Source organism: Poeciliopsis prolifica, unplaced genomic scaffold, assembly GCF_027474105.1.
Source record: "Poeciliopsis prolifica strain line A6 unplaced genomic scaffold, Auburn_PproV2 SCAFFOLD020, whole genome shotgun sequence".
NCBI classification, from domain to species: Eukaryota; Metazoa; Chordata; class Actinopteri; order Cyprinodontiformes; family Poeciliidae; genus Poeciliopsis; species Poeciliopsis prolifica.
Genome location: NW_026562395.1, coordinates 6,546,775 through 6,559,334, shown reverse-complemented (window position 1 = coordinate 6,559,334; position 12,560 = coordinate 6,546,775). Strand labels below are relative to the sequence as shown.

The following is a 12,560-nucleotide window of genomic DNA, read 5'->3' as shown; positions in this document are numbered from 1 at the left end:
AGAAATAAAAGAGGCAGGAAGAACATTTTAAGCTCCGACAGCAGAGGTTATCCTGTGTGTCGGCTGATAGGCAGCCGTCTGTTCTGTGGATGCCAACAGTGAGCAAGAAAGTCTGAATGTTCAGGAACAGTTACGGCCTACGGATTGGGATACCGGGATCCCAGTGATGTCGAATTATAAATTGAACAAAAAAACAGGGAAATACATTTGCAGTCTCAAAATATGCCACAACTTCAAGCAGTTAGAAACGGGTACCAAGCCCGACTCAGCAAGTCTCTCCGCTCTTTTGAGTTATTCCTTATATTGGCAGTATTATGTAAAATCCACGTTTTTTTTTTTAGCTTTACATCATGATATGTTGTTATTTCCTAATCAAAAACCTGGAGTTTATTCTTTCACACGTTTGAAAAAAAATCCTTGAATCTCCATGGCAACCTAGCCCCCCTTTCAAGATACCTCCCCATCCAAGTTTCCAAGCCTCCTATCTTCTCCCCCACTCAGCTCCTTCAGACTAGCTTTTTATTGCTCTATTCCATGAAATGACTCAGAAATTAAGCCAAATTTGTGGCTTTTGCTGGGTTCTGTAATATTCCATTCCCAGTCGCTAAATTGGGAAGTGTTGGAAGAACGAAATGTTTCCTCCAATCAGAACCAGCAACGCTTCTTTGTGTTGGATCACACAAAAGTACCCCTGAAGTTACTTTCAACAAACAGTTTGATGAATAATTACTTCTTTTTCTGTCATCTCCAGTTACCGGACATACAGGAGGCCGAGGTACAAGGTAGCGTACAAGATGGTGACGGAAATGGAGTGGAAATGTTGCCACGGTTACTCAGGGGAAGACTGCCACCAGGGTCCGCATGGGACCCTTGACACTCGGGTCTACGGAGGGCAGACACAGACACCACAGCCCGGTGGTGGAAGGAAGGGCGAACAAGGTATAACGGTTTTAATTCCGTTTAAAAAGTAAAAAAAAAAAAGCTTGACTTCATGCTCCGTTCACATCCAGACTCTTTTCTTTTTCTCGATTTGAGGCGAGAGCGAGAGAATCCAGGAGCTGCAGGACACGATCACCGGACTCAAAAAAGAACTCCATGACATGAAGACCACCATTGACGGCATAAACCAAAAGCTGTACGTGAATGTTGTCCATCCATCAAGTGCGTGTGTTACTGGTGAAGTGCCGTCACCTGCAGGCTGCCGTCCTGTTTACGCCAAACCGGCCAGCACTAATATGTCCGTTTCTCTGCACTTCCTAAACCAAACATCTGTGCATAATTTACAATGTGTCAGTGTGTGTGACTGTTGGCCAGTTTTGGAGAGCAGACATCCTTCTCTTCTCAAATATACAGACTGGAAGAGACAAACAGTTCAATCTGAACAAGATAACATGATAGCATGTAAATAAACCACAGAATTAGTGGCTTCCTATTTGTCCACCTGACACTTCCCCGCTTCAGAAATGTGTTTAGAAGAAGTCGGACACTAAACACTTAGGTTTAGTGTTTTGTCACCGATCTTGATTTAGGTCTACGGACCGCTGCATGTTCTAATTTGCAGGCCCAGCCTGAACGGGGCCACCGTTCCTGCAGATTCAGCTCAGCCGTTCATGAAGGAAACCATCAACACCATCCAGACCAAGCTGGACCATCTCTACAACAGAACACAGGTGACCTGTAACATCGGCTTTAGTTCTGGTCTCTACGGCATTGTGCAAACTGAAATTACGAGAATGAATTTGCTCAATGGCATATTTTCCATCAAGCAATTTCGGAAAAAAAACTCACATTTTTCACTGGTGCTCTTTCCCAAACATAACTCGGTAAAAATTATCTTTGGAATTCAATTTGGTGTTCGTTTTATCTTAGCGCCTTTTCCCACAAGGATTTTGCTCTGGATGCTTTCTTTGGAAGACATGGCCTCTGTCTTTCAACCCTGCTCCTTAATCCAGACAGATAGACAACGCAGTAGATTGTTGTCAGATGTAGATCACAATCAGTACTTGTCAGAAATCTGTCCAGATCCTTCAGTATTATAATCCACTTTCTGTCCCGGGTTTTCATCACTCTCAGAGAAGCTTCCAGTTTGAGGAACGTCCCTGTTGTCCAAACGTGATGCAAACGTCTTTTTTGTCCAAAAGCTGATAAATGATCAAGTCATTCAAGAGAATGAAAAACTGCAACACAGCAGCACATCTACAAAAAGCCTTGTATTCTTGTTATGTTTAGTTTTTGTAAGAAAATTATCCATTCTGACGTGTTAGACTTATTGTCCTCTATCTTAGATCAAACCGTCCCCAAACGTTAAGAGACGGTTCGGATGTGTTTCTGTGCCCTGCTATTAAAATATCAAAAACTAAAAGCTGACTTTTGTACCATCCACCATGTCTGTCGCCTTAATTAACCCTGTAAGTCTATCACAGGCCATAATCTGATTCTGTGATTTAGGTCCACGATGAGACGCTGCTGAACATCAACAACCATTTGGTGAATGGAGGGGGAAATGAACTGGATGGAAATGTTGGGCCAGGAGGAGGAGGAGAAGGAGCAGGGGACCAGCTGAACATGCTGAAGGAGGAGATCCTGACTGAGCTGGAGCGAAGAGTTTCTCTGTCCTGCTCTTCATGTCAGGTACAGAAAATCAGACTGTAATCAGAACAAAAACCTATTCAGGTATTCAATTGTTCTGCTGCAATGATTATACTGCACTGCTCATGCAGCCTAAAGCAATAATGGAGTCATGCAGAGTGTTATGTATATAAAAAGAAACTTATAAAGGCACTGATAAAGTAAGTTAAAAATAAGTTAAAAGTTGGAACGGCAATATTCAATAGAAAAGTGTTGATTATATTTGCTATTTTGCAAACAGTGTTGCTCTTTACAAGATGCAAAAGGATTTAAACAAACAATGTATGGCACAAAAGAGAACAGTTTGTGAGTCTCTAATATAAGACTTAAGCCAATACTTTCAAGGGAGAGAGCAAAAAAATAAAAACTTCTGACATCTAGTGGTCTATAGTAAGATAGCAACCAACTAAAAAAAAAATGAACAAGAAAAAAAGCACGATGTGAACGTTTCCGAAATATTTGTATCGTCTTCACTCAGCCAGTTTTCTGCCCAAATCTCTGTTGTGTTTTTATATTTTTATATTTTGACAGGGTCAGCTTGCTAGTCATTTTCTGTTCCTTGATTTTCCTTTTTGTCTCTTGTCCTGTACTTGTTCTATCAGGGGATGTAATATGTTCCTTCTCTTCTGGAGAAGGATCCAAACGATCCTTCAAAGGAAAAGGAAACATAACCTTTTTATTAGCAGGCGGATTATTTTCTTTATGAATTATAGGCACGTTCCATGTTGTTGTTTACGTCCGGAAATGTCTTGCTTGTGCACAATGCCGGCAGTTAAAAAGACAATTATTTTACTTCCCATCCATAGTTGCGCTGCTGCAGTAGAACGGTTTCTGCTAACAAAATGAAACCTGGAGATGTATTATTATTCATGTAGAGCAGTGTGCCACAGCAAAGAAAACAATAGCTTAAAAAAACAACTTAAAACCACTCAAATTCTTTTTCCTCTCATTGTCTGTGTCACCTATACTACACGCCGACCCTTTGCCACAGCAACTGACTTACAACAGCGCCACTAGCAGGCAGAGCTGCTAGTGGCGCACCAACACCGAAAAACAGGCAAACATTTTCCACACAAGGACCAAAACATTCAGTCATATTTTCAGGTGTCAAGTGATCATCTGTGGTTCTTTAGCTGATTTAAACTCCTGATTCAATGGAGTTGGGTCGGTGTGTGGGTCGCCTTACTTTTTTAACTAATATGAAGCACACTGAATTCTGCACCACGTATTTGTCTTAAAGTTGTCAAAGTCAAGCTAGCATAGCTGACTTACTTTCCTCTCCCTTGGTATTTTTTTTTTAATTAAAACTTTTTACTGACCTGTAAAATGTAATGCTATTGAATTTTTTTGGATATTTGTTACAGTTTTAACATTTAACAGCAAATTACTGCGTTCATTTTTCGTTTCTATATTACACATACACTTAAGATTTAGCCCGTTATAATGACAACAGCTAAATCCACCATGTCTGTCGCCTTCTGTTGCAACATGAAGTCTTGTGTGTGTGACTTCATGTTGCAACCTGTCCATGCTGTTGCTGTCATTTCTGATGCTGAATTTCTGGCAATGGTAATTAGTCAAACTCTTTGTATGAGATGCTTGATGCCACAAACCAACAGTCCATTGTCCTAATAATGTTGTTTTCTTCTAGGTTGGTGTGGAGGACTTGAGACGGCAGCAGGCGGAGGACAGGGAAAGGATCAGAGCCTTGGAGAAGCTCATAAACTCCATGGACCAAAACATCAGGCGTGACTTGGAACTCTACCGCAGAGAAAACAAGCAATCCCAGACCTGCTGCAACACCATCACAGAGCTGGAGAAGAGGCTGTCGAGCATAGACCTTCGACTCACATCCACTTCGGACAAGTGTGAAATCATCAAAGGACGACTGGAGAAGGAGCTGGCTGGGGCGGGTGGAACAAAGGGAGGAGTCCCTGAGGATCGGTTCAACAGCAGGCTGAGAGAGATGGAAAAGAGATTCAACACCACGATGAGGAAGACAGAGCAGAAGTGCACCAACACTGGGAGCAGCTTGAAAGAAACCCTGCAAAGAGATTTCACCCAACTGCGTAACAACGTGTTTCTTCAACTAGATGACCACAGCTCTAAAATAGGAAAACTAGACTTGGAAGTTGCAGATCTCGGAGATACAGTGAGGGATCATAGCCGACGTTTGAGCCATCTGGAGAACGTTACAGTCTTCCTTGATAGAAAGCTAGCCTCAACCACAGAGATGTGCAGTGAGACCTGTGGGCACAACGGAAAAAACCCAACAACAGAGGAGACTGTGAAAACCTTGGAGTGGAGAGTTGTGACCAATCAGGAACACATCAAGAGGTTTAACAACACCCTGAACAACTTGTCTGTGACGGGAGACTCTCTGATTGACAGAGTGATTGACCTCACCAATGACATCAACAAGATAAAAGCAGTAACCGGACAGAACGGTGAACACTTCACCCGCATTGTCTCAGAGATCGACACACTGGGCAGAGATCTTGATGACTGTTTCGTTTGCCGCAACGTGGAGCAGGACCTGCGCTTTCTCACCAACGCCACAATGATCGGCCTGAACAAATGCCAGACAGAACTGACGGATCTGCGGAGAAAAGTTGACTCAGAGGAGTCCACCTGTTCTCAGGTTTGCTCCAACCTTCAGGAAGAGGTGGGACGTCTTAGGGAGGATGTGGAGGAATGTACGGGACAGTGCAAGACCAACATAAACGACTTGAAGAAACGGTTGGACGGTCATACTTTCCACAGCGGGAAATTAGGTGGGGATCTGAGGTCAGTCCAAGGAGAGCTGAACAATGTCATGATAACTTTTAACTCCATTAATAACACACTGAAGGACCTGGGACGGACTGTGAAGACACATAGTACCACGCTGACGGATCTATCCAGCACAAATTCAAACACCATTTCTGTGGTAAGCTAATGCAATATCACTGCGACTAAACTTAACACAGTACATTGCAATATTTTAAATGTTTATTAATAAAATGATGGCCCACGTATTTGCCCTTACTGTTGGTTAGTGTAAAATATTGCATATTAAACTTCTTGGTTTGATTTGCATCATAGCAATATCTGTACCTTTGCAGGAGGCTTAGCATTTTGGGTATTGAGACTGAGTGTCCTACTCTAAAGTCCTATTTAAAATGTTACGTTTAGTTCTAACAATATACCAGTATGTCTGGTTATCATTAGGTAGATGAAATTTATTCCTTGTTGGACAGGGACTTTAAGGTGAACATAGACACAAACCGTGGCTCAATAAATCAGTTTTAGCTTCTAAGTCTGTAAAATGCTCTTTACCAATGCCTAATGTTGTTCATGTGGTCACCATAATAAGTTTCTAATAGTTGGAAAGACCTCTGACCTGCCACTACTCTCCAAAAATAGTATCGCTTTTCTATGTTCTTCATTAGACGGCAACAGGACTTTTTTATCTAGATTATTGACATGTTCCATCTCTCATGCAAAAGACTTCTTTGGGTTTAATCGTATTTTTAAAAAAGAAAAACGTAGAACTTAAACATGGACGTCACCATTTGATGCCCTGTATCAGATTGTAGCTCTTAGCTAGTTTATATTAGCGTTCTCTTTATAGGTAAAATTTAGAAGAGAAACCGTAAGAACAGCGAAGAATCCAGATAATAATAGTTAACAAAAGGTACAAAGCCACCATAATACAGCAACATACTCTCATATGATCATGTCTTACTCAGCTGTAAGAAATTCAACACCAAGTATTCCATTTTAAAACATTACTGACAACAGCTCTGATTGGTCTTTGTCTTTTATTAATGAAACACAAAATTCAGTTTCTCATAAAGTCAAAACATTACTCCACTAATAAGACCACTAAAAGAAGTTTGTCAAAAAAAATGTTGACCCACTGAAAGTATACCCACGCACTGTACAGTGGATGAATTGTTTTGTTATAAAAACAAAATATTTAGAATTTCCTCGTCTAAGTATTTCTTCAGTGTCTCATGACCCCATTGACCAAAGCTACTCCATCATGCTGATTTGAAATATTTTCCACAGACTAAAACAGAACATCCATCAGATGATGGATCTATATTCTTATCTTCTTTATTTGTCTGTATGACATTAAAAATGTGTTTTCTGTGCACATTGTGAAAACATTGGACCACTCAAAAATCCTTCCTCGCTCTTTTGGAAGTTTGGAAGCACTACAGAAGAACAGCACAACCCTGCTGAGGATGAAGTGTGGCCGATACCATAGGAGAATAAATTGTGGCGAAGGCCTGCAACATAAAGCGACACTTTAAAACACAAACCAACACGATTGTGTTTTCTCTTCAAGGTGGAGGATTTGAGGAATGAGCTGACGGACCACGTCAACGACGCTGACGTCCGGTTCGGCAACCTGGGCAGAGAGATCCAGATTATCAGGAACAACTACGCCACAGAGGTGGGAGAGTGTCGGCGGTCCGGCGACGGCCTGGACCGAAGGCTCTCCAAGCTGGAGGGGGTCTGCGGCCGCCTGGACTTCTTCACAGACAGCCTGGAGCAAATCAAACAGGGCCTGAACAAACACGTGTCTGGCCTGTGGGGCTGCGTGAATGGCCTCAATGTCACTGTGACGTCCCAAGGAGAGCTCATTGACAACATCCAGACCGTCCAGCTGGACCGTGTCCACTCCAGGATACATATGCTCAACTCCTCTGTGCTGGACTTGGGAAGACAGTTCACCGTTTTCAGGGATCAGGACTTTAGGGGTGAGTTTCAGGGGAAAGGGAGCATGGGATTTCACTTTTGGACAAGGCGGATGCACATTAAGTAATGGAAGACATTAAAATAGACCAAAGAAAGAATCCAGGCTGTCATGTTTGAGAGAATTCACTTAAGAGCTTAGTAAAGTTTGTTGTCTTTCTAAAGGACGGCTTCTTGTAATCACACAGTGTGAAAGACACAGCTGGAGTCTCGCCAGGTTAAATGTCTTGGCTTTCCCGATGATGTGCCCGCCGTTTGAAGCTCCTCAGAACCATCAGCATTACTTAACAGGAGTTTGTGTGCGGTTTTTATGTCTCTAAATTGTCCTTTCTCTCAGGTCCCCCAGGGCCTCGAGGAGAGAGAGGTGAATCTGGACCACCGGGTCCTATCGGACCCCAAGGAAGAGTGGGACCTCCAGGCAGGGAAGGCAAACAAGGACTAGTGGGACCCCCAGGTACAAAAACACAAGAAATATGTTCAAGCAGTGATCTATAAAACATACACATTATACTGCGAGACTTTGTCACATTTAATGCTGAGTGTTATCATTTGTAACTCAGAATTGGGAAGTGAAAGAGCGATAATAGATGGTTCAAATTGATATTCTGAAGAGTGTGTCGCACATTTTTTCATCAGCTCCTTTAAAGCTACATGCAACTTTTACAAAAATATGTTTTGTACATAGTTGTACAAAACATGTCACTATGCTGTGACAGTTTGTTAGGAGACAGATAATGTCTGAGAAGATCAATATCCTCCACCTCCTCCCTGAGCAACTATTGTTGCCTGAAGAAATGAACCGCTCTAGACCAAAAACAACTAATCAGAGGCAGGAGGAGGATCTTAGCGCTGCAAGTCATGCACATTAACACGCTGCTAAATGTCATCAGAGTCCTCGCTTATTAGTCTTGGCATTTATGACAGACTCTGTTGTGGTGAACCTGCTGTAGTGCAGTAGAGAAAAAGGGGGAAGAGTATGAGTAACGCATGCACGAGAATTATTGGCAGCGCTAAGACCCTTCTGGCTCTGATTGGTTGTTTCTGATGAAGCAGTGTATTTCTGTAGATTGCAACAGAACCAGAAGGAAACACAGAGGATTATCTGTCTCATAACAAAGTGCCATGATATAGTGATCATTTTAACAAATATGTAAAAATACTTACTTATTTGTAACTTTTTATTTTTTATAAAAGTTACATACTGCTGATTTAATTTTGATGCAAATAAATAAAATCCATAGTCATCCTGATTAAGAAAAAAAGTCAACCTGTCTGTAATTTAATCTCTGTATTAATCCAGCTTTTCAGTGAAGACCTCAGAGGTTTGTTAGAGAACATTAAGGAGATAATAAAATCATGAAGACCAAAGAGTTGTGGAGAAATTCAAGGTTATGAAAATAATAATAAATCGGACAAGATGGTAGAAACATACCCTGAAAGGCTTGCAGTTGGACTTGCAAACAAAGCGACACCAGACATTAAGCATTTTTAATTTTATACGCTGCTTCCCGCTGATCAAACCCCTAAAAGTCCCAATAAAATACACTGAAGTTTGTGGACAGAACATGGCAAAATGTGGACGATGTTAGCGGTGTGACTATTTTTACAAGGCTCTGTTTGTTGAAACACCACTGAATGGCTTATTTGGATATTTACCTTACTCTTTATATCTTTCATCTTGCTTTTCAGGGCTCAGAGGAGAACAGGGTATGTACTGGAGTTACTGAACAACAGATGAAAGCCCTCATTCCACTTTGATCTGTAATTCTCACTAAGCTCTGCTCTGTTTCTACTTTGTCATCTGGTCTTCAAGGGTCCGATGCTCACGTGCCGCGCCTTTCTTTCTCTGCGGCGTTGACTCGCCAGATGAGGAAGACGGGAACCATAGAGTTCAACGAAGTGTTTGTCAACGAAAAGAACGGCTACGATCCTAAAACAGGTGTGTGTGACATTGTGTTTGCTTCTTTCAGGTCCACAGGTTCCGTTCTGTCGTTAGCTAGCAAAATAGCTAGTAAGTTACATAACTAGCAAGACGGATAGCTACAAAGATAAAAAGCTAGCAAGATTGACGGACGGACGTCTCTGAATAAATTCAACTATTGTTTAAAAAGTAAATTAATCTGTTTATCTATGTTTGATACTAGAACTTGTTTAACTGACTGAAACATTTAAGTGTGATAAAAAAGCAAAAATGCGTATCTGCTCAAATATATATTTTTGCAGCACAGGCCCCCCACAAAGAGAGACAAATGAATCTCTTCGTCACTCTTCCATATTTACCATGAACACTGAACTAACCGGTGTCCCGTTCCACAGGTATATTTATGGCGCCCCTGAGTGGCAGATACTTTTTCAGCGCCATTTTGACGGGTCACAAAAACGTGAAGATCGAGGCGGTGCTTTCAAAGTCGAACGTCGGCGTTGCCCGAGCGGATTCAGAGGGCTATCAGCACGAAGGCTTAGAGAAGCCCATGGCGGAGGCCAAACACATCCCCGGAGCCCTGGCTGTGTTCAACATCATTCTACCCTTAGAGGTCGGGGACACGGTCTGCATCGACCTCGTGATGGGAGAGCTGGCCGTCACCTCTGAGCCCTTTACCGTTTTCAGCGGGATGCTGCTGTACTAGACCGTCAGACAGGACGGAGTGTGATTTTCAGAGTTCATCTTGTTGTATTGAAACCTCTGCTTTGGACTCTTAACTCAAAGAGCCGTCGGCAGTGGGTGAAACGGATACCAGTGGACTGGATTCATCCAGCGGAGAGAAAAAATGCTTTGCAGCTTTAAGGAAAAGTTTATTATTTTGTTGATTGAGATGTATTTTTATATGGAAAAGAAGCCACTGCAGGGTGATTTCCAATGTTCCTGTAAACGTGGACGCTTTACTGATTGCACCAGGACATCCATTAAGTTTCACTTGTGTTTAAGAAAAAAAAAAAGGATATTTAGTCAAATGGAGAAAGATTAAAGATGTGGGTGTTTTTCTATTTATCTGCGCTGTCCACCCACGTCATGAAATCTTCAGCATTCCTTACGCACTCGATTAACCGTTGTATCTTTTTTTTTTTTTCCTTTTTTCTTTTAATGCAATCGTTTATTTTTGTGTTACTCACAGTTTCATTTTGACCACAAGTGAGTTCCCAGAAACGCAACGCTGGGTGCCAATTGTCTCAAGGAAAAAAATGCGGGAGGGACAAAGTCCAAACCACTATTCTTTAGGAGGAAATGCACAAATGAAGTCACTGACAGTTCAGCATAGAGAGACCGCAGGGTTTTATAAATCATGCGGCCATAAAACAATAAGACCATTTTAGGACTTTGGCCGTGCCCCGAAACACAAAGGAAGGAGAGGATTTGTCAAAAGCATCAGAGGGGAATTTTCTTCTCACTCTGTGTCCTAATAAGGGACATCTAAAGATAGAAGACGAAGACTGAGACCTTACAGTAACTGAAGTTTGCCGTCAGCATAAAAACTCTGCTGATTATGCAACATATAACTTCAGTGATTTTTTTTTTAAATGCAAGATTTGTGGTAAAAGGTTGGATTTATTGTCAATGTTTTCTTAAATATACATATATCACGGTTCCTTTAAATTAGTTTATTTCCTGACAGAGTCAACCTTTAAGCTTAGCTTCCAGAGCACTTCAACACCAAATCGTACAAAGTTTGTCTCGTCTGTTTTCAAGAGCAAAATACATTAGAGTGAATTTGAAACAGGACAAAACCAAGTTATTAGTAACTTTGAAGCAAGATGCTGGAGCTTGTTTTAAGTCAATCATTTCTTAATTATGAGAAAAATGTAGTTATCAGTGAAATCATTTGAACAAGTGCTTTTTATAATCAATAGTACGTAATTAATTACTTGAAACGAACTCTGAAACCTTGCTAAAAGTTCACTTGTAACTTGGTTTCAGCTTATGTCAAGCATTGTAAGATATTTGAACTTGAAAATAGACAAAGAATACTTTGTAACATTTTTTAGTTTTGCAGTGATTATTTTTTATTTTAGTCAGGCCAATGGAGAGGCCATTCAGGAAGATTGATGCAAGACTTCTAGAACTACTTTTGCTCCATGTTTGGAATTGTCGTCCTGTTTGAAAGGTCAGAGGATCTTTCTCTCAGATGAAGGCGAGATATGTGTTTGGACTTTCAGGAACCATTAAGGCCAAATTCTGTTATAAACAGGAAGCTGCTGGGACACCCGTGTCCTCTCCTGTTGTGAACTTACCTTAAAATTAACACAGACAACCAAGGAAGTAGCATTAACTCCAAAAATGGACCAAAAAGACTTGGACAGGGCAAATGAAAAACACTTTTGTACACAATTCGGTTTTCCAACAGAACAATCAACACCCAAACGAACCTCAAGACTGTTCCACGTTCAAATGGGTCAAACAGGCGATCGCTTGGATAAAGTGGTTTGACTTCCAACACAAAAAAACCCACAAAACCTCACCAGGAGTGTTTTGTCTAGTTTCTGGTGCAGGTATCTTAGTTCACTAAAAACAAGACAAAACTGACTTAGAAGTAACTTTTCAGCCAAATATATGAGCTTGTTTTAGGTAAATAATATTGACATAAAGTAGCCTGCTAGAGCCATTAGCAGATTGTTTTTCACTTATGAAAAAAATCACATTTTCACTTTTAACTTGGGTTGAGATGCTTATATTTATGCAGTGTACAATCTGCCAAGGGATATCTTACCATAAGATTAATAACTAATCGTATAAGCATTAATAATGAATGTATTTGCACATTTTAACCCTTTATAAATTAGGCAAAACACAATTTATTCAAAGTTGCAGACTTTATTCCCCCTCTTAAATCTGGTAAATGTTGTGTGGCCTAGAAAGGAACGGCTTAAATGCATCATTAAAAGTAATATGACCATCATGTCCCCGATTAGTGGCTTTAAACTTCAATAAATAGCACAAGTAAAGCTCGCAACATTAATTAATCTGGTAAAATTTATCTATTGAGCTGGTGCGAACACTTTGTCTTTGTTGAACTGCATTGCCGACCTTTAAAGGCTTAATTGCACATTAAATGAGGTCTGTGGATGTTGAGAACAGCAGTGTATTGATTTCATTTTTTATTTCAGACTGAGCATTCTTACAACAACCTTAGAGATTTCTTTTTCAGAGTACTTCTTTCTCTTTCTCTCTCTTCTTGACCTCTGTGGGTCAC

The 12,560-nt window shown here is 40.9% G+C and overlaps 1 protein-coding gene across 1 annotated transcript in view; it reads left to right on the top strand.

Moving 5' to 3' along the window:
• The window catches only part of emilin1a (elastin microfibril interfacer 1a), a 32,416-nt gene extending 19,974 nt beyond the window's left edge, over positions 1-12,442 (top strand). Inside the window, exons 3-12 of the mRNA XM_055044348.1 lie at positions 752-939; positions 1,036-1,135; positions 1,562-1,670; positions 2,449-2,631; positions 4,280-5,557; positions 6,965-7,379; positions 7,712-7,828; positions 9,064-9,081; positions 9,188-9,313; positions 9,691-12,442. Of these exons, the coding sequence (XP_054900323.1) occupies positions 752-939; positions 1,036-1,135; positions 1,562-1,670; positions 2,449-2,631; positions 4,280-5,557; positions 6,965-7,379; positions 7,712-7,828; positions 9,064-9,081; positions 9,188-9,313; positions 9,691-10,001 (2,845 nt within the window). The 3' untranslated portion in view covers positions 10,002-12,442. The remainder of the gene's footprint in view (positions 1-751; positions 940-1,035; positions 1,136-1,561; positions 1,671-2,448; positions 2,632-4,279; positions 5,558-6,964; positions 7,380-7,711; positions 7,829-9,063; positions 9,082-9,187; positions 9,314-9,690) is intronic.
• Positions 12,443-12,560: the final 118 nt, after the last annotated feature.